At 45.2% G+C, this 22,685-nt stretch overlaps 1 protein-coding gene across 5 annotated transcripts; it reads right to left on the bottom strand.

Moving 5' to 3' along the window:
- Positions 1-396: 396 nt before the first annotated feature.
- Positions 397-18,811, bottom strand: fam49a (family with sequence similarity 49 member A). Of its 5 annotated transcripts, none has more exons than XM_047021179.1 (12): positions 18,684-18,810; positions 8,182-8,232; positions 5,493-5,572; positions 3,787-3,908; positions 3,523-3,628; positions 2,706-2,842; positions 2,411-2,488; positions 2,040-2,156; positions 1,823-1,902; positions 1,483-1,609; positions 1,327-1,397; positions 397-1,143 (listed from the first exon to the last, which is right to left on the bottom strand). In XM_047021179.1, exons 3-12 carry the CDS (start codon positions 5,560-5,562, stop codon positions 1,080-1,082), a joined length of 972 nt encoding a protein of 323 aa, XP_046877135.1. In that variant the 5' UTR covers positions 5,563-5,572; positions 8,182-8,232; positions 18,684-18,810; the 3' UTR covers positions 397-1,079. The 5 variants fall into 5 exon arrangements, with proteins under 5 accessions (XP_046877135.1, XP_046877137.1, XP_046877138.1 ...); XM_047021181.1 differs by having other exon boundaries at positions 18,667-18,810; XM_047021182.1 differs by lacking the exon at positions 18,684-18,810 and adding an exon at positions 12,972-13,068.
- Positions 18,812-22,685: the final 3,874 nt, after the last annotated feature.

Below are 22,685 nucleotides of genomic sequence, written 5' to 3' on the forward strand. Positions count from 1 at the left end.
ACAATAAGTGACACAACAGTAGGAAGTAGAAATAGAAGGGGAACCAGCTTTCATCTTCCAAATTGGCACTTGTGTGACGTGGGAAAACTGTCACTCCTTTACAGAGCAGATCAGTTTCCTGTGTTGAAGGCAGAGGTGGAGGTGCCAGGAGTATGCTAAGGAGACTGGAGAACTATGACAAGAACTATGACAAGAACTATGACAAGAACTTTAAATTCCTCACCTCCACCTGAATACCTGAGCAGAAATCTTTTTTTTTTTTGCCCTTGTTTTACTTAAATACTTGACATCATTAATTTTATTCATACTTAAAGCTGCTTTTTGTGGAGCTATTGGATTTCTGTTAGGTACAAACAGCCACACAAACAATGGATAAAACACACCGCACACATGAAAAAAACTAAACAAAAAAAACATTTATCATCCCACTTTCTGCCATTCCATTGTGAATAAAAACATAATTTGGTTGATTCGTTCATCTCTTGTGGTGCGTACTGCCCTTTTCTGTGATCCCCAAAAAAGCACAACTAGTCCTGACATCACCAAGCACACTTCATCTGAACGTCACCATCATAACCATTAAACATTTTTCCCACCAAAAATGTGTACACTTGATTTACCTTCCTGGGTGCACTACATGGACAGGGTTGTTAGAATTTTGGGCTAGTGGAACACTTAAACTGTGTGAAACCCACCCACATCCAATAAACCAGGTGAGACAAATCAAGTGTGCATATTCCTGCTCATATAGAACCGTTGATGAGCAGGCCTGGTCCACTCCTACTCCACCCCCCCCCCCTCACAAAGACAAGTTTCTACAAGTGCAGCTTGCCTGCCTCGTCTGTAAGGCTGAAAGGTATCTAGAGTCTGTGCTTGAACAGGGAATAGCGTTGGCCTAGGCCATGCGTTTGTCATAAGGTAAAGGTACATGTTCTATATGTTTCAGTAACTTGGAGGGAATGACTATGTAAATACACACAAGTATTAACATCAAGTCTTTAAATTATGTAAACATATACATCTTTTGAGGTCAGGACATTGATCCTCTTCATCTTCTTTATTTATATATAAAAGAAACGTTACTGAAGCATCGTTCGGATGTTTTTCGGAGTGGACTCATCGTTCAGGTGTTTTGTGGTGAACCTGAAAGAACAACAAAGACCGTTTGATAATGAATAAAAACAGTCAAAGCAGGGGATTCAAATCCAGAGGTTTCCGAACACTACCGTTTCCAAGACATGATATTAAAATAGTAAACAGTAACTGAATACATCTTGTCTTGGCTGGAGATGTGTGTGCCCATTGAAGGACAGATGGTAGACCTACTTGAGGGCATTGAGGAGACCTTCCACATTGTCCGCCGGCTGATCTTTCAGGACCTTTATGCATCCTTTCATCTGAAAGGACACACACACATCAAGGTGTCATAAGCGTCTACTGTCTACTTGATTGTGTCGGTGCATGTGTGTGTGTGCGTCTTACATCAATCTTGGAGGACTTGTTGAAGGCTCCGTTGGGATGAACGTGGTCGTAGAGGATGATAACACCCACCATCACTCTCATACAGAACAGCAGAGTGTCCTCGCTGTTGAACCTGCTGGTGTAGTCACTGAGGGAGGAGAGAACAGAGAATACGAGTGAATAAAGTGAGTCTGTGTGTGTGTGTGTGTGTGTGTGTATGGTTAGAACAGAGAATACGAGTGAATAAAGTGAGTCTGTGTGTGTGTGTGTGTTGAGTTTAGTGAGTGTGAGTGGTGACAGAAAAGGGAGTATGTGCGTGTGCATGAGCTGAGTGAATGCAGTGAGAGCTCAGCGAACTCACGGTGTCTCCAGCATGACCTTGCAGACGCTGGCCATGGTACTGAGACAGTCTGTGGTGTTCTCCAGTGGGAGGGTCTTATTCTGGGGGGCGGGGCCACACACAGCTTCATTACCCTCCCTGATCAGCCTCATTTACATCACATTTCATACATCGGACCAAATATTAAGATACATGACCATGGATGTTTTATTAATGTAAACAGTCATTCCTCCGTTACCTCGGAAACAAAGTTTGTGGTTGCGGTGCTCAGGGTTTTCAGCATGGGCGTGGCCTCAGCGTAGAACAGAGACATTCTGTTGGCCATCTCATTATTCACCTCGCTCTCAATATCCAACTGAAAACAGAACAAAAACGACAGCGATAAGGACAAAGTAGCACACGGGTTATGGGAGTGGACGTGCAAGTGGTTGATATGTTGTCAAGATATTGTTGTCATAGAAATGTAATTGTTGCCTTGTGGTGGGTGTCCACATGAAGTTTCCTTCCGGGAAATATGCAAACAGGTTTCAGCGGACGTCTCATCCTTCATACTGTATTTGGGGTGCAGTTAGTCCTGTTCTTAGATGAAGTTTCTAAAAAGAGACTCACGTTCATGTTGTTGATCCTGTTCCTGCTGATGGTTCGTCTGTAGTAGCTGAAGTCATTCTGGATGGCAGGGATTCGCATCTGCAGGATATCAGAAAGGCGATACTCATCAGGACATATCCATGTAAGATAGATATACAACTATAAAACCACACACACACACACACACAGGAAGGGTCAGATCAATGGTCTGGTGTGTGCATGTACATGTGTAGAGAGTGTGTGTGTGTGTGTGTGTGTGTGTGTGATGTCGAGTGTGCGAGCAGCCAAGCGGAGCCTGGCGTGCAGGCTTCCAGACCTTGACTTCGTCAAAGCGCAGCGTGAAGTGGAGGATCTCTGCAAACTGCTTGGCCAGGGCCTGCTCTCTCTCCAGGTGCTGCGTGGGGGAGGCGGGGGGGCACGTCAGACACTCCAGCAGGCTCTGCAGGGCCTTCTCTGGAGACACACACACACACAGCACGTTGGTTTGACATGTGTGACAAGCACAGGTACATTAGGAGGCTTTGGTTCCACCCTTCTCAGTAGTTTCCTAGTGGCCTCTCTAAACCTATAATCATATATGAGCCACTAATATCAACAATATATGTATACATAATATAAATGGAATACAATTTGAATATTAATTCACCTTCCAACTGAGAATAACCCAAACTGAGAATAACCTTAGCCTATCTGTTTACGTACATAACCCAAACTGAGAATAACCTTAGCCTATCTGTTTACGTACATTTAAGAGCATACAGTAATGATACATGTTAGAGCTATACCTGGCTTCCTAGAGTAAATGTATTTAATACAACATCTTTGCTGTGCTCTGTGCTCCATCCAGTCATCTCTAAGGTGGAGGTGTCGACTGGCTACATTACTGTTTGAGTCAGATTTTAATGCTGCCGTACCAGGGCCTACCACCAGGGTGCAGTACAACAGTGCTCATTCACGTGTTGGTCTGGTGGCTTGTTTATGGCCTTGAGGAGTGTCTCAGGGATTTTAAAACATCCGATCAACATGTTTTTGGTTCCTAACCTGACCTCCACAAAACAAATGATATTCAAAGAAAACCAGAGAGCAGCTTGGAAGCTGAGAGCAACCAGAACGTTCCGTGTCTGGGTGGGTACCTAGCCTGATAGAGAAGCCGTAGAACTTCTTGAGGCGGATGACTAAGGGGCAGACGGCGTTCCAGGCCCTCTCCTGCAGGACCATGTCACTAGGGTTCTGGATGGCCTGCGGACACACACACACACACACGTCATTTGATAGTTACGTGTTTACACACACAGACAGACACAGAAATGAGTGACTATGCTGTGCTATTTCTACTATGTGTCTGTGGATGAAAGCGAGTGCTGGGTGAAGGAGGTGTCAGAGTAAACGCAGCATACATCTCTGATCTCCTGGCCGGCTCCCTTGTAGGCCTGCAGGCCTGACAGGATGCTCTCAGAGTCCTGGAGGACAGAGTTCACCTGGTTCCACACCTCCCGCTCACTGTCTGTCGGCTGTGCATCTGAGACACGCGCACACAGACGCACACAGGCAGACACACACACACACACGCACACACACACGCACACAGGCAGGCAGACACACACATATGTACACATGCACGTACACACACACACACACACACACACACACACAAGGGTAAGTCTTGGTAGCAGTCGGAAGACAAGAAAAGATTAAACAACACAGAATTGAACGATACATGACTGACTCAGCGATGACGTGTGTTTACAACAATGAGGGCCACTTTTGGGAAGCATGCATGGAACAGCAACATCATTAATTCAATTGGAAACATACATGTCTTACTGGACAGAAACCTAAACCCAAATAAACGGGCTGGTTTTATAGAGGCCTGATATGGAGCACACATCAGGACTGTTACACTTTGTAGACTTCATCTGTATCATGTCTTAGAGATAAACAGCAATGTTGGCCTTGCATCAACATAAGAAGCTAAAATGTCACAACTCTGGGGGCAGTGTGTGTGTGTGTGTGTGTGTGTGTGTACACTCAGTGTGAGCGTTCAAAAGGCCAGAGAGAAACCTTTGTTATGTTAAATCATCTGCTGTTTCTATAATGTGTGTAAAATAACGATGCATGACAAGTTAGGAATGAAGATATAAACTGGCTTGTGTGTACATTGTACAAAAAACAGTTTGCATACACCATCAGACATTTTTTTATGGTCTGTAGTGACACAGTCATGGCTACTATAACTAAGTTAGTACTACATAAGACCATAATTAGTGAATAATGATTAAAAATGACAAAAGGATTGCAGCATGCAAAAAGCATGACAATGGACATGTACTGTACGAGATATCTTAGACAACAGAGATATACAAAGAGCCAGCCAAATCTTTTGTTGTCACATACTGAAATCAGTCAAGTTAAAGATTTGTTTAAAATCTTTAAAAAAGTTGAAGTCTAAAGTTGAAGAATCACATGCAGCACACCACGTTGTAGGAGAATGGGTTAGTTGGACAAACTCAAGCAGCAAGTTCTGGTTGAAGTGTTGATGCATGCAGGTGGGTTAGTCTAGCAAGGTTCTTATTTCAAGGCAGTCAACTCAGGAAACAAATTTGGCACCCGTTCGATTCTTATATCAAAATCCACCAGAGCCAAATGCATGGGATTATAATCAGAAGGTGCATTTTAGATTCACTTCCTGGACTGACTGCCTGAAGTGACCTGGACTCTGAGTCCTGGGAGGGAGGGAAACCCAGGCCAGGCAAAATCTCTGCTCACTTTCAAAGTCAAGGAAAAAGTTTGGCCCCTGCTCAAGCTCAGTGCAAGTGAGCACCTTTAACAGATTCCCCATTTGGTTTCTGGAAGAGAGAGAAGCAGAAGGAGAAAAGGAGAGGTGCGTGGTGTGTTAGCGACAGTAGACGTTATCAGAGGCAGTACGACATCTAGGAAGAGACAGAACGAGGAAGAGAGAACAGAGAGAGAGCGAGCTTCTGTAGGAGCAGTGCACCAGACGACGACCTTGCTGTCTGTCTGTGTCTGTGTCTGGGGAGGAAAGGGTTTAGTGGTTACACGTTTCACCTGCTGTCCCCTCCAACCCCTTGTCCTTCAGACTTACTTTCAAAGTCCAGGAAAAAGTGAGGATAGTTTTCAATTTCCCTTGTTAGGACTTTTAGCAGATTACCCATCCCAGCAAACCTGGTGTGAAATATGATGAGAAACACAACATCAAGCAGCACATTCAATATCTCAAAAGATCTTTATAATGTCATTCGATATCTGCTACCATCTGTCACATTGATTATTATAACACAAATCTTTTTTTAAACACGCATAGAAAAATAATCACAATTCACAGGCACTTCTCCATCAGAGGTGGTTCACCCAGCGATGGATTCCGTTTGCTTTCGTACACTCACAAGTAACAGTAAAAGGTGGCAGGGCCCGCCATTCAAGTGGCTTGCAGTGCCGGCTTGTGCACACGTCGACGTGTGTGATCCCCATGCCTCCTGTGGGTCAGCACTTGTGAAGTCCCCCTCCCTCTCATTGAACTCACAAAATGGCTACTCACATCTTAAACGCCACTTAACCAAGATAATGGTAATATTTAACTTTTAATTGGAGGGAGCGGGTGGTGGCCGTTTAAAGGCTGAAACAGCCCATGTTTCTCTGCGTTTCCCCCAGGGCCCCATTCAGAGGCTGGTCTCTGTACCTCCCGATTACAGCTCATTTGGGCTCTTCAGCGCACGCATGCCAGGTAGAATGATTAGGTGGAGGAGAGAGGGGTCATGAGGTTGGTACTACAGATCAGCCTCTGGCCCAACACATCTGGAGACACCATGTGGGGCGTTCCCTGGGGGGTTTCAACCCCCCCCCCCCAGTCACGATCTTAAAACAAGACGTGATGAACATGTAGTCCCAGGTTAAAATGAATGAAATGGTTATGGATGGAAATATTATGGACGACAAGTACTCAAATTGGTGAAACTGGGAGAGTAATTGATTAGAGCTTTTTACTCTGCATTTCTTGGGTAGTTACTTTTGCAGGTTGGACACTAGGGGGCGATGTTGAACCACACGCTTCTGCAGATCTAACCCAAACTGAATCAGACACTCAATCTGCCATTTGCTCTGAAACTTACAGCATCCCCATTGCCGTCTGTAGGTCAACACAGCCGGCAGGAGAAGAGACAAAGATGGACATCCAGGGGAGAGGGTGAGAGACAGAGGAAGAAACAGAAAAGAGGGGGGATGTGCTGGTCCCGCTCTTCCCCGGCAAGGTCACAAGTACAGCACGCAGCAGATCCACAGGCTCCCGTTTCCTGTCCCCTCACGAAGCGCACACGGAAATGAAACAACAACAACAACCTTCTACCTTCTCTCTCTCCTCTCTGGGACGCCCTCCAGTCCAAACAAACACAGAACCCCCCCCCCCCCCCCCCCCCCCCTGAATCGTGTGGGTTCAGTGAAAGTACTGCTGCTATTAACTGAAGTCCATTAGCGGCGTTGTGCTCGATGGCTTCATCAAGTCTGTGGTTGATGATTTGAGAGCCTAGCAGGTCTCTTCCACCATGCCGTCACAGGAGACCAGGACTCTCCCGTTAAGAGACACCACCTTCCCCTCCTCTGTAGATAACACGCCTGTTTCGGGGGAAGTTAACACGTAACGGGAACTCACACAGGCCCACTTAGCTCCACTTTCACAATGAGACATGGGTTCTCACTCCAGATGATTGACAAGGCTGGAGCTCTCCAACTGACATACTCAGATAAAGGCACTCTTGATAGATCTTAGTCTTTGAAATAGGCAGCTCCATATTGGGGACAGAAATTATTTTAAAATGGTCATTTCCGAAAGAGGCTCAAAAGTTCATGGTAAAACTCATATCAGTCCAGGGATCCATGGTTTTTAGGGACATCTTGTCAAACCGTCAGTCTCAATAAAAGGACCTTCCTCTTAGTTTATCTGCTGTCGCTGTCGATTTGAAGCAAAATGGCTGACAACATTCTGGAGTTCTTCACTATGGCATGGCCTTGCTTCACCTCTGTGAATAAAGACCGCTTCCTGCCTCTCAACATCACAATGCCTGTGTGAGCAAACCAGGCCTAATCACAGGGCTTTGTGGAGGGTAATTAAGGCTTGCTAGGGGCAATTAATAGTCCAAAAGGGCAGAGTGCTGGCGAGCTTTCCTCCCTTTATGAGAAACAGCCTCTGCTGGGAGACAACAGCAAACCAACAGCTCAGACAGATGAGTGTTGTATCTAGGATCAGAATATCCAGTATCTAAATATCTAGTATCAGAATATCAGCTAAAACAGACGGGTCCAAATGCTCCAGGAAACACTGGTCTGATAACAGTGATGGAGTGGTCAGAGGATTTGACAGCAGATCCAGAGCTCGCAGGTTCGAATCCTTCTCATCCAGCATGTTGCTTTAGATAAAACTGTGAGGTACATTTTTTCTTGGCATGACGGTAGCTGACAAGATGAGAGATCCTGTGATATTTCTTCTTGTTTATTACTACAGCTCTGGGGGCAGAGTCTCAGGCTTGACAGAACAAGAGCAAGCTAATCTTGGAGCTTGTAGAACCATATAATTACTCTCACCACAGGCTTGTGGCATGCACCTGGTCCACTTGCATCATCAAATAAATACACGGTGGTTATGTGTGAGTGTATATGAGTGAGTGTGTATGGTTTGAGTTTGTAAGTGTGTGGTTGTGTGTGAGTGAGTGTACAGTGTGTGTGTGTGTGTGTGTGTGTGTACACAGTCTGCATGTGTGTGGGGGGAGGGGAGGTGAAAGTACCTTCTCTGGAGGAGGACCCAGGCTGGCTTCTATATCATCCACTTCCTCCTTCTGAAACACACAAGTGAGAGGAGCATCCTTGTTAGAACCACCCAGAAAAAAACTTGCTGGTAAAAAAAATCAAAGAAAACCTATGAGTAATATACCATATTGGTGAATCGCATCCCACATATAGTTTTTGCCCAGCTGTTGTGCTGGTAGTCTGTTACAGTGTTAATGTTACCATGCTTGTGCTACCTTGCTCTCCAGTACAACATACAATGAATGTCTGTCTTGGCTACGTCCTGTTTTGCCCTGTGTTAAACACTCGGTTGAATTATGAAGGAGGGGCAGAGACAGCAGGCTAACGTAGTCGGTGACCAGTGACCACCTATATCTAAACACCGTCCTATCCCACAGCTGTCCGCAAGGTAACAGGTGTATTAAATATTGATACATACGACAGCTGCTACTGTCTAGTCGCTAACAACCTGAACGCTCATCGTGACTGCAGCTGGGTACGAGGAATAGTCACCAGTCTTCATCACATCCCAAATGGGAAGATTGAATGACTAGAAGGAGGGATGGGATAGCAGGAGGGAATAGGGAGGGAGAAGGGGGAAACCTGGCTGGGGAAAACTAGCTCTAGCCAGTAGAAAGACATTGCCCAACCCAACTGAAGCAGTCAGTTATGGATCCAGATACGGAGCCAGGTCAACTGTGCCAATGTATCCGGCATTCGGCATGGCGCTAGCCTCGTTTAGCCCTTGTGGTGCTAGCTAGCCCTAATTAGCGCCAGCAAGCTCCCCATGTAGAATAGCGCTAGCCAGCCTCACATTGAATAGCGTTTCCCAGGCCCATGTAGAATAGCGCTTGCCAGCCAGCCCCATGTACTACAGTGTTAGGGCCATGTAGCGCAAGCTAGACTCATGTACTGTAGACTAAACGTATCACAGACAGGGCTCTGCCAAAGCCGTGACGTTACGCTGACTTCTGCATCAGCACGGATAGCCGTTATAATTTGATCACCCTAGATGAGCAGGCAGCATTCCTAGGCTGTTTACCTCCACACCAACTGCCAACGGAAACCTTGAGGACTAGCTGGCCTGCTAGGCCTAAAAGAGAGACAATATTAACCACCCACATACACCAGCATCTTTCCATCTGCCTACACTACACACAACTCACAGGACCAGTGAGAAAATGGGAACGTTCTAATCCACACCGAAACACAGAACACGCTAAAACACTATCAACATTCTTTGAGACTAAATATGTTACAAAAAGTAGGAAACTTCTCACTTTGCCCTGAATAGCAGCAACCCAACTTAACTAAAGTCTACAACAAGTTCTCAGAAGACGAGCAGTAAACGTGAGGACAACCCTGAACAACAGCGATGTGGTCAAGACTACACACAAGGAAAGTACACATACAATACAAATTCAGCTGGGCCTCATAGTCCACACACACCTTACTCTGTGTAAATCCCTCAGACTCACAATAGGTACTGGTTAGACAGCGATGACCCACTGATCCAAATGTCATCTTTTCCAATCTGTATACAAATAAAACTCTGTCCCTATTATAGAGATACAGAGACCGGCAGACACGGAGAGAGAGAGACAAAAAGACAGGGAGGTCACAGATCCTTCCACCTCGCCTCCCATCTGTCACTGAAAATACTCTTCTGCCTCCCCACCCTCCCCCACGCCTACAGTCAACCTGCATGGCAGTGAGGGAACAGGATGGAGAGATGGGTGGATGGATGGGTGGAGAGATGGGTGGATGGATGGAGAGATGGAGGGAAGGCTGGACTGGCCCCATGGCGACAGGGGCCGGGGAGTAGGAGTCCTTATATGGTCATGGTGACGGCTGGCCTAGTCAAACACATGAGTGGGCTTCTCGCCTAGCTGACTACACCCCTCTCCTCACACACACACACGCGTGCACATACACTATGTGCAGAGCACCAACTTACACACATCTTCATTTTTTTTTATTTTTTTTACTAGCTTTATTTTAATTTCATGCTAAACTGTACCCTTCAATCTAGTTAAACCACCTCCTCCTTTCTATCAAATCCCTCTCCCTACATGTCTCCTTCTTTAGCTGTCCCCCTCTGCTAGTTCACTGACTGACCAGACACAGACAGACAGACACAGCAGGTAGTGGAATCAGGAAGAGACAGAGTTTCAGAAAATAAACATGTTATTCAGAAGATCCCAATTCAGTGGAATTTTCCAGTGAGCCCAGCTACAACACAAGCCCCACTGTTTAACCCCAGCCGGTCACACCAGCACAGGGCCTATAGAATCTGCAGGCCCTCTATCACACAGATAAGCCTGGCGTCCAAGACACACACACACACACACACACACTCTTTGGTACTGGGACACACACCCACACCCACAGTCCTGCTTTCTCAGAGTGGTGTCCTCGTGCCTGCAGAGCAGCATGGTGGTGCTAATCTAATGCTGATGGATCCGTCAAGGTGAGTCTGCAGCTTGGTGTCACTGAGGGGATTCTGGCTGCTCTTCCTGGTCTACATCCTGCTATATAGCTAACTGTGGCCCAGTGCTAGTGCTGTGCATGGCTCCTGTTAAACAAACTCAACTAAACTGAAGAGGAGGAAGATTCACCAGCGCAGCCGGCTGGAGAGAAGAACACTCGAAGACAAAAGACTCCAGATCCCAGGGTTCTCTGTGGTCAACGGAATGGAAGAGGAAAATTCTAGAAGCCTTTGAGACAGGCAGGTCCCCCCCCCCCCCCCCCCCCTCCCTGGGCTTTTGGAATCGGGGGTGAGAAAGGCAGCGACGCCGTTTCTCCTGCCAGACACCTGCTATTGTAACTCCAGAGTCCTGTGTTAAAGGATCGAGGAAGGAGCTACTTCAGACAGTCCGCCATCTTCATTCTGCACTCACAACGACCGTCCTCACAGGAGAGAAAACATCCTACAGTAGATGTTTATGACATGACTGTTATGCCAGCTGTATTTGGATCCAGGATTTAGCCGACTGCAAATAAATTATTAACATGACCCCACCAGATCTCCAGTGTGACATCTCCAGGCACCAGGCTCAGTCACGCAAAGGGTGTGTGTGTGCGTGCAAGTGTGTGTGTTTAGAGCCCCCCATCTCTCTCAGGATTCCTGGGTGTCAGACAGTGTGCGCGCTCTGCCGTTAATGGCACCAGACCTGAGCCCTAGCAACAAGGTTTCTCCTGAGCTGAAACATCTGCCTGTTGAGCTGCTTCTAACAGTCTGTTGGGTTCACCACGAGGTTAGCCCCACTGGAGGTTCAATAGACTGGAAGACACACATCATCCTGTGAGTACATTACTGTGTGTGTGTGTGTGTCAAAGCTCCAAGCTATCCAATCCTCTGCATAGTAACAGCATGATGGATGGAATCGTGTCATCTCTGGGACCAATTCCATTTCAGCTTCATCCCACTGAAGCAGGGTATAGACCAATTCCATTTCCAGTCTGTCAAAACAGAAAGCTGCATTTTTTTTTAAGCTAACCCAGGTATTAAAACACATGCCAAATGCCAGTGACTAGAGCCACAAAAAAAAGAAATGTTCAGACAGGAAGAAACATTTTTTATTTTTTTTTATCACTGCCAATAACAAAGATAAGTATAATTTTTTACTCGCAGTCCGTTTCCATGTTAGGTCTCCTCCTAAACATGTAAAATGTTGTTACACCCAGTTACTCCTCAACATTACGCAATAACTGACCGTAAATTAAGCTTCCTGTGCTGACCAACCAGCTCATTGATTAAAGTGGAGATATGGAATTTGAAACTCTTAGCTGCATCAAAATGTCCCTAGCCACTTCCAGTAAACTGATGTCATTCTGTGTCCTACATTTGAGAAGGCTGGAAGTAGGATTCACAGATATCTGCCGCACCATGACTGTTGCTAAAGACACTGCAGAGCCCGAACACAATCAATATGCAGACAGGAAATGCTGTTCTTTTATGGTCGGTTTCCCTGCCAAAGGATGGGCTACTCAGACAGGTAACCATTCCTGTGTCTTTCGAAGCACCGTTGAGGAAAGAATTCGGAAAAAGGATAAACAAACCCTTGCCAGAGAAAGAGGAAAGAGAAAAATACATTTCCTGCTCATCTTTCTCCAACATTGCTTCTATAACTACCACAAACATAGACCAACTGTCAGATGATCTGCTCCTTCCCAACTATCTGCCAAGCGCATCGCAACAACAACCAGCCTCCTGGTTAGAAAGAGAAATTAGAGACAGAAATTCACATAATCAATCAAGTGCAACATTACTCATCTCGTATTGGTAATCTTTGGTGACTTGGTGACGTCACGTAATGTAATTTTTCCAGTATCAATTTCTGGGACAGGCTTAGCTCAGTGGTAGAGTGTATGGCTGAAGTTCAAAAGGTTACAGGTTCAAATCCCTGTCTGTCTGTCGCTTTGGATAAAAGCGTCTGCTAAACAAATTACATTATAATTATCCTAAACGGCAGTCATCTCCAATATTTCGACTGTAAAAATCCAGTTGGTCTGTTAGTGTACTGTACACTGAGCTAACTGACACCTAGACAAGTGTACGAGCTCGGCTGCAGCGTGGTCAATCTGGAACATTCCCTCTGAATATCCCTCCACTGGACTCGTCACGTCACACTGCAGTTAGGAAATAACGTACATTCCCGGGCCATGGACCTGGAACCACAACCCAACCAGAGGAACCAGCACTTCCCTGAGCTGAATGACTCCCTTCATCTCATCTGTGTGTTGATTACAGGGATGGTAGAAGTGTAACATAAAAACACACACCCACCCAGAGAATGAAGAAACCGACTGTACACTACTGAGGGAGCCTCACAGTCCTTCAATCTCTCCACACTGGGCCCAGCATCCAGGCTCCATCTGTGCCTGGTGTAGGTACGCTAGACAAGAGCATGCTTATTACACAGAGACATCAAACTTCATTGAGACCTGCTAGGCTGAACTTGATAATGACGCAAACCTTCACAGCCTTGAATTGTGAGAAGTGGGGTCATAGTCTGACAATCCTGTTTCCGAAATATCAAAAGCAAACTTCAGTTAAGAAACATTCTACACAGGCTCAGATATCAATATTTTAAGGCCTCCACTGTTGGCTGAGGAAAAACAGGCCTGGAATTGGGTTAGAATACTGTGACTCCCTCGGGCAGGGAGAAAATGTGACGAGAGAGAGGGGAGGGGGGGGGAAGGGTAAATAAAAAAGAATGAAAGAAAGAGAGAAGGGATAAAAAGAAATGGGGAGGGGGGGGAGAAATAGAAAGAGAGAGACAGACAGACTGAGAGAGGGCAGGACGTGTTTTGCCCTTATATGGGCACGGGCCAGGGGGGTGAGGGGCTGGGTGTAGGGGACCTGACTGGCTGCCCACCACCACAATGGCAGCCTTCTACTGCCTATGCTGTATCACGCACACACACTCTGCCCTCAGCCCGTCACCAGACCCTGCACACAGCTGCTTACATGGTCGAACCTCACTTCCCCTCAGCCAGCCAGGCATGCTGCTATGCTTAGCTAACACACACACACACACACACACACACACACACACACACACACACACACACACACACACACACACACACACACACACACACACACACACACACACACACACACACACACACACACACACACACACACACACACACACACACACACACACACACTGGGTGGTTGTCCCCACATCTGGGGTGCCCATGGGAGCAGGGTCAGATGGAAAGGAAAAAAAAAGTGTAAAAGAGGAGGGAGAGAGGGGTCAAGTGAATACGAGTGAGACAAGGAAAAGGGTGTCAAGTTGATCAAGGGGAACATTTTTCATTTAGACGCAGTCCTGACTCTCCGTTTACAAAACCCTGTCTCCCAGCCAATGAGGGCCAGAGGATGACAGGAGGAAGAGGAGAGGACAAGGGGTGTGAACAGAGGACATAAAGAACACTTAGCTGGAGCTGGGAGGCAGGCCCGCTGCATGCGTGTGTGTGTGAGCGCATGTGTGTGTGTGTGTGAGAGAAAGAAAGGCCTGGTATTCAGAGAGCAGGAGAGCCCCAGTCCTCGCCTGGTTACTACCAGTTATGAACGCATGGCGTGGGACTCCAGGCGGAGAATTCCTCCTGCGTCTCTCCTTCTCCCTGCTCAATAGCACGTCTGTTCTGGGAGCTCTGCATGTCAAAAGCACAGGCGATACAAAGGGGGCCATGTCTGTGAGTCTGTGAGAGAAGGAGACACAGACATGCACAGATCCACCAAACCAGGCTGAGAGATTCGTTTCAGATCTCCAGATGGGCCGGTCTGGCCCTAGCCGTCATTGCCTCGGTCCACGTTCTTGTTGACCTCCTGACCCCTTACCGAGCTGCTCTAGTGTTGTTAGGTAATAATGTATCATAAAAACACATACATTTAGCAGACACTTTGATCCAAAGCAATGTACAGTACAGGGGGATTTGAACCTTTGACATTGTGATCTGAAGTCTGGTGCTCTAGCCACTGAGCTATACCCTCCTGTTAGGTCTGTCTCCAGACCCTGCTCAACCTGCTGGTCGCCGTGGTGACAGGGAAGACAGATCACTGAAGCAAATTCAAAATCAACACACGTACAGGAACTAAGAAACAGGAAGTGGGTTTCCCCCCCCCTTCATTATTCAACATGTTTTTGTCTTTATTATTCTACAAAACTGCCATGGTTGTGATAATAGTCACTGGTCTAAATTAAGACGGTAGTAGTTTTTTAGGGCGGGGGACGGTTCCCAGGGCAGTTGATTTGGGGTCAGGGGTGTGGTGGATTGATGTTGTACACTAGATCTCTTTCAACACCCACTTGACCATGCAGTGGTTTGTAGCACGGTGCTTCTTCGTGATTCCACACGCCCATCACAAAAGGATAAATTATCTCAGTATTTTTCAGTGCCTAAGCATACTGTAACCATGGACAAAAACATTATAAATCAGCCAGGCTACGCTCTCCAAACAGCTGCTGAAAACAAAGGGAATGCTGCTGAGGTGGGTGGGAACAGTCACCCAGCCACCCAGCCTACCAGCCCAGCCTTCCAGCCAGCCACCCAGCCCAGCCTACCAGCCCAGTCAGCCACCCAGCCTGCCAGTCACCCAGCCACCCAGCCAGCCACCCAGCCTACCAGCCCAGCCTGCCAGTCAGCCTGCCAGTCAGCCACCCAGCCCAGCCAGCCAGTCACTCAGTCACCCAGCCCAACCAGCCACCCAGCCTACCAGCCCAGCCAGCCAGTCACCCAGCCAGCCACTCAGTCAGCCAGCCAGCCAGACATCTAGCCAGCCAACATTGCAGTTAAGATCACGCCAGCTGGAGAACAAGAAAAACAGGCATAGCTCCATAGCTCTATAACTCAGCTGTATCAAATTTACTTTTCCTAACGCTGCAGGTTAGCTATGCGGATATTTCGAAGCTTCCTACCTGTGCATGCCAGACAGTGGGACTGGCTGGCTGACCTTTCAGCAGAAACAACAGAGCTCACACCTGAACTCTACAGTCGCAGAAGAGGAGGAACAGAAAGGCAGGGGATCCAAGGTTTACGACAAACTCTTTATCTTGTTGGAATATGCTTCACCAAAACATTTGCTGACAGTGCTTGTTTGGGGTGCTCATGGTGGAATAGAGATACACCAACCAGGCACAGACTGTTCACAGATTACAGACCACAGTGGTGATCAGAATGCCTACATCACACCTCTAGTCTGGTTATCTATTTATGCTCTAATCTTTTCTCTGTACTAGGCTATAGCCTATAAATGGAGCAAAGTGACATTTTTATATGCTCAGGATATAGACCTTGCTACCTCATCTCCCCTCTATTGAATGACAGTGTAATCTAGGTGTGTCTTTCCCTTCACACGCCAGGACTGTGTGTTGTGCACTGATATTGACAGGAAATGAGTGTAAAAGTGAAACATGAACAGGAAGTGGGCACAGAGAAAGAAAGAATGTAAAAAAATAAAATAAAAAAAGGCTGAGAAAAAAATGAGGCAACATTCTCATGCTGTGTGAGAAGCTGCTGCAAAAATCTGTGTACTTGTTCTATTACCACATCCTGAACTAGTCTCCTCATTTTATACTAATCTCCCTCAAAGTGTACACTTATTTGTCTCTTTTGCCATCACAATAATAGGACAGAAATGTTGTTTGAGTGGTCTCCTACATCTAACCCTTTTCTTTTTTATATGCCTGACTGACACTGAACCATTTCAAAAAGACAACGCTGGGTGAAACCAGAACTCCTGTCAGCTGATTTGCATAGAATTTCACTACACACCGGCTCAGTTCCAATGAACAACCCATTTCCTGAAAACAATGGATTGAAAAAAGAAAATCCTGGAAGGATAGCGACAACACTGGTGAAAACTGTAGCCACAGTGAGCATGAGCAAACCTCGGAGGAGGACAACTCAACCGGCAACATTTAGCCTCCTCTCACCTACACCATTAACAAGATGAAGATGACCAAGACACGAGCAAGCCAGGAAGGCAGAATGCAAAACACCACAACAAAGCTAAGCTTTAGCTAGCTCAATCTGGTGCCAACCAAGAAGACTGGCCACGAGCCACAGTGAACAGTGTCCAAATGGCCGTTTCAACGGCTCGTTCAGTGATGCACCATGGACTATGGTCAACACACTGGCAGACAGTCTCTGATAAACTGAGAGGAAACTTGTGAGGGTTTAAGCTCCTTACTCCTGTGAGGCAACTTCAGTCAGAATCAGGGTGGACATCTGGGGAACCATTTACCCATCTTAAAGCAACACAATGCGCAACGTTGTAAAATTTGTTAAACATTAGGCGCTATATTCTCAATTTCCACAAACTCTTTCTGCCTTAAGACACAATACTAGAGAAATGCAGCAACAAGATCCAATGCATTCCGACCCAACACATGCACGCACGTGCACACGTACACACTATTGAGGAGTGCAGCTGTCACTGTACGTCTGAAACAACAGGCACCGTTTCACAAAGGATCAGGAGCAACGGTAAATCAGTGCAGACTCTAGCTGTCCAGACAGATACAGCCAGCTCCAAAACTCTGACAACACGTCAAGATACTTCTATTTTGCATTTGTTCCAAATGTAACACACACAAAAAATGTAATTACAAAGGACAATACGAATTTAACAATTTGAAAGAAAAGTTGAATCTTTGAAAGATTTACATGAATTTCAGTTCAGCATAAATTGATTCCACAAGTTTGTCAAAACCTGTTGAGCCATGTTATGCCAGCATGTCAGTGTTCCAAAGAGCTTCTTATGATATCCCAGAATGCTTGACTTTCTCATTCTTCAATTCCCCCATTTAATGTTCAATGTGGTCTCAGGCTTTTAAACCCAACAGTATCTCAACACGCCCAACATTGTGTGATCTCCAAGTTTGAATCAAATAGTTATATATCTAGTTCTAAAGGTTCTTAATATTGTTTGTCTCTGTCAGCAGTTGTGCCGAAATATAATCAGCAGAGATAGTATTGGCTTCCCCAAAGGGGAAAGAAATTCTACCATTGTCACTAAAGTAGGTCCATGAGAATTTAGGAACAACTGCTGCGGTCTAACGTTTCTCAGAAGTTAAACTAGCTCGATTGTGTTGTCGGTTTGACAAGTTGGGAAACCATTCATTAAAGCACTGATTGCCTGCAAACGATATTGATGTCAAAATCAATTGAGCAGGGCCGAGTGGGTGACACTTTTTTCTGCCATGGGTTGACAATCAAATACAGACAGTCATGGGCTTTCTAGAGCACCATAGAGGAGACCAACTGAAAGTGCAGGAGGCAATCATTTTACTTACGCTAAATGCTACAGTAGCTGTGGTCAGCGGACGACTTTTTAGGCTTTCTTACTTCGACTACTCTGTCATACAGTATATAGACATCCATCTCGCTAACGTGATATTAGCTAGACTGTATAGCCAGCACTCACTGTCCAACCTTAATTAGCTAGCATTATAGCTAGTGCTAGGTTAGCTAACGCCAGGAAAATCCAGTGACATTTTGTATCAGAAATTAGGGAAATCCAATGGAAACGTCAAATTACATCTCAAAGAACGAAAACAGAATTTGAATGTAGTTGGTCTACCTAGACCAAAGAACCCATTGATCATATAGCGACCTGAATCGGATTGCAGCTAGCTACCTTGCTACTAAACACGAGTGACCAGTTCATTATAGTGTACCAATTGCTTGTTGCAACACAGTCCCACGGTGACAAAGGTTTCCCTTGCCCTACACTCTATTATGTCTCCGACCGACATTAATCGAGTACGCACAAGAGTCACCCAAAACGAACATACCCTCTAAGATCGCTAGCTAGCTAACATTAGAGCGCACACTTCCTGCGGCGAGTCCTAAATACCCATGTGAACTCGCCTGGCACCAACAAATTGAGTTAGCTAGTAACGTCACCATTGCTAACATTTAACACTCATTTCACACAATTATAACAGTAAGAGCACACATTTGACCTCTTAATTGCGCCTACCGGTATGTTTCTCCAAATCGTAGTTTTAAATGGGAGATCCGATGGTTCAACACTCCGATAGCGCCACTTTCCACAACCACTATAGTCAGCGGTCGCTACAACAACAACGCTTTTTCAGTTTAGCCTACCCCTCCCTCCAGCGCCATAAAAAGCACAGAAAAAATCTCGCCTCAAACCCCGCCCTTACACAATTGTAATAGTAATTGGTTAACACTGACCATGACTGTAACTTTCAAACAATCTGATATATTCTTTATTCTCTTACTGTCTGTATTCTTTATGTGAAAAAAATTAATGAGCCTAAAATAACTTTCAATAGGCCTACATTTAAAATGACACTGGTTACACTGAATTTAGTTTGTTACTCGGTTTGGCATCATAGTAGATTAACTCTCACTTTTATACCCTGAGGCATTTGGAATCCACTGCATGGTGATGAACTTCTTCTAGGCACGTGCTGGTCTTTCACTGAGTCAGTTGAAACGTTGATTGATTCAGAGGCATGTTGGAACACAGTTTGTGAAATTTTGAAACTGCAGGCTGAGCTGCAATCCACAAGGCCTCAACTCAGCCATGGACGTTTTGTCCATCTTGAAAGGAATGCCAAGCCAAGTACAAGTCTCTAAAACGGTTTCAGTCTCTTTTATACATAGGTATGCACTGACAGCAAACTACACTGAAGTACAAAGATGCATTTATAAATGTGTCTATTATCTACGATACACTCGCGCATGCTGTATAGTGAATCCAAAGTGACACCCAGTGTCGATGAAGGGTATAGCCTTATTGTGTTACTGTTCATGGTAAATCATGTAATAAAAAATACGGAGGGATGAATCTGTTTTTTAGAGGCGGTCTCAAACAAAATGTGTGTATTTATCGTAATTTGGTGTATAATCTGCTAAATGTGTCTGTATTGTTTATTATGATGCATCGTCATGAATACATGACACGATGTACCACCAGGTGGCAGAAAACGACTAAAAACCTAATCTCTGATACTTTTATGAGATGTATGCATGTTGGGGATGGAGCTGAGGCACGTGTGCTTTCTTCGGCACATACACTCACACACACACTCACACACACACACACGTTGGACCTAAAAACCAGAGACGTTTATCTATACTTAAGACTAAGTAAGAAAGCAAGTAGGTTTTATTTACCGAGTGACCAATCAGAAACCAGGAGCGTTTTGTTTACATAATGACCAATCAGAAACCAGGGGTGGTTTATCGACGTAATGACTAATCAGAACCCAGGGAAGTTTCATCTCCTTAATGACCAAAAAGCAGGGTACTGGACATTGACATTTCTGGGTCATGGAAAAGCTTGCAAAGTAATCATTCTTATAATTCCAAAGGGCAAGACCCCTAGGGCAAACACTAGAAAATGCCAAATCAGTGGACCTTGTATCTCAGTCTCATGAGTGCAGCAGTCCACTTCTTGTGCTTTCTAGGTCCATAGGCTTTAGTTATTTATTCATATTATTACAATGGTAGCACTTGTAATGTTGAACATAATGTTCAATTCCCCTTTGTAGGCTGTGCATTTTAAGTTGTTGAGAACAAAATGACATTTCAATTTCATGGGTCAGTATCTAAAGGAAGTGAGTCATGCAAACCTTCGCCATGGTCTAAATGTCAGCCATGCCATTTCATGAAAAACCTTTGCGATATTCACAGCACAGGTGTCCTGGTTCCTAGAACAGCTTGGGAAACTATTGCAGTACCGTTGGGAGCAACATGACAGTTTGAGGAATGACCAAATTGTCAATGCCCTGAAAAGCTGCCTGCTAGCTGTTTTCCCTTCTTATGTGATCTACACCATTATCTGTTTTGTCATATTTCACCCAAACTGACAACTTTGCTATGTCACCAAATCTATATGATTTGGTGGTTACAATAACCCATAGCCCTACTGTGTGTCTACAATCATTTGAAAATAGCATCTGTTAAATTATTGTGTTGGAATTTTTGATAGGTGGGACCACTGGTTTCCGTTTGTATACCCTTAAACCCATACATTCTTGTCAGATGAATTAGTGCATGTTTCTGCTTTGTTCTGCAGACGCAGCCCTAGCAATGCTGTTGCTTGACAGCAGACAGTCCTCTCAGATCTGCCTGGCCGTTCAAAAGGTCATGTCCTCATCAGAGTCTTTCTGCCCATTTGATTGTATTCATATTCATACATCGCCTGTTTCCCTTTGCAGCAATAAAACCACAAGCCAGGCAGCCTTTGACCAAAGCTCTGTAGGCTGTTTATTTTTCTATTTTGTTATAGCCTACTCTCTCCATCTCTCTCTTCATTTTTATTTTTTATTTAGCAACCCCCCTCCCCTCTTTCTCTTCCTTCACAGAGCTCACTGTCTCTCTACTAACACAGAGATAGGCAATCAGATATAATTTTGTGACGGAGAGGTCTGGGGGTGAAATTGCATACCGGCGTGGAGCCTCAGAAAACAGTCAAAGAAATGGCCTTGGCTCCACTGAACAGGCCTGGGCTGGGCTGGCGGTGTTGACTGTGGGTGATTCAAGGGTTATTGATGGGAACGCAATCTCCTTTTGTGCCCTAATCAATGGCCAGCTTCACAGTGGAATTATTGGCTCACTTCTTATGTTGGAGATGAGAATAGCTGGAGCCAAAAGGACTAGAACTGGTTCTCAATCTGTGGGTGAAAATAAAACACAATGTTCAAACCCTTTTTTGTTTTCTGCAATCCATTAAGATAATTGTGATAGACTGTAGCCTATAGTTGTGCTCTTTCACTATTTACAGAGGATGGTATATTCAACTTCTGAATGTGTTTGTCAATCTCATTAAAAGCGATTGGCTGAGTAGATCACGGTGAGTTTTATGAATGCACAAATCATAACCCTAACAAGGGTGCCACTACAGTTTCTGGGCCCAATGGCTAATTGCCCAGTATAGTATAGACACCTCTTCATGCGGCCCTCTGCTGTTACACAGTGCTGTGGCTGATGGCTTTATTAGCACTGCATACATTTGCTTGGACCTGAAGCAATACTGTTAAGTGTCTGATTCACCTATGTTACACGTCTATCCCCTGCCCATTCCACGTAATACAATCGTCCAAGTACCAGGTATATACTGGTCCTAGTCCTACCACCTCCCCTGGATATTTCGCTCATGTTTTCACAGGAAAAGGAAAGTCAGACATCAGCTACTGTAGGAGGGGATGAATGCCATGGTTACAGATGTTTATTGCAGTTATCTAGAATTTAAAAAACGGTTACAGTGTGTTCTTGGCAGGCAGGCCTGTCCTGTTTGTGAATTGTCTAGGTAGTATTCCACCCGAGATAGACTTGTGATCATGGTCCTGGTCTATTTATAGGCTCTGCTCTATGGCTTGCTATCAGACGGAGAAATGAGGGAAGGGGTGGGGAGATCTGGGGGGAGTCTGACTCAGAATGTTGAATTAAACTACTTCCTGTCCTAATGCTCCTCTAAGCACTGGTCCCTTTTATTTATTTATTTTGTTGGGGGGTCGATTCCAGTAGAGATACCTTACTTAGGGGCTTGGCTTTAACAGTCTGTGTTTGTTCTCGAGCATTAAACTGCAAAAACAAGTACAAAATGGAAAATGCACAATGATTTTCCTAGTGCGTAAATGCAAATGCAGATCACGTCTTGTAGGGAAAACTAAACACGTGCCACACCGGCATCGGAATAGATGCTGTCTGAACATGTTGATTATTCTTTGTGATAGCTAATCGTCAGCTAACAATGTTTATCTACAGTTTGACAACAATGTTAGTTTTAACTTGAGTTCATCTTTCACTGAGTTTTTAAATTCCTATGCTCAGGGCACAACACAATTCTCATAAAAATATGCTCATTATCTCTTTAACAGCTTGAAACACTGACACGCAGATTCTTCCGACCGGTAAATAATAAATGTCTTTATTCGCGGTTAAATATACATGAAAGATTTGAGTCTTGTCTCGAGAGAGGAATAGTTCGCATTATGTAATCTGTGTT

This window comes from Hypomesus transpacificus, chromosome 6 (assembly GCF_021917145.1).
Source record: "Hypomesus transpacificus isolate Combined female chromosome 6, fHypTra1, whole genome shotgun sequence".
In the NCBI taxonomy this organism is placed as follows: Eukaryota; Metazoa; Chordata; class Actinopteri; order Osmeriformes; family Osmeridae; genus Hypomesus; species Hypomesus transpacificus.

Bases quoted from the DNA above. Each gene is read 5' to 3' on its own strand.
- fam49a (XM_047021178.1), bottom strand. From the start codon at position 6,578: ATGTCCATCTTTGTCTCTTCTCCTGCCGGCTGTGTTGACCTACAGACG. The intron at 2,489-2,705 runs GTCTGGAAGCCT...GATATCCTGCAG, and splicing joins TGCGCTTTGACGAAGTCAAG to ATGCGAATCCCTGCCATCCA. The intron at 1,144-1,326 runs GTAGGTCTACCA...TTGTTCTTTCAG, and splicing joins GGTCTCCTCAATGCCCTCAA to GTTCACCACAAAACACCTGA.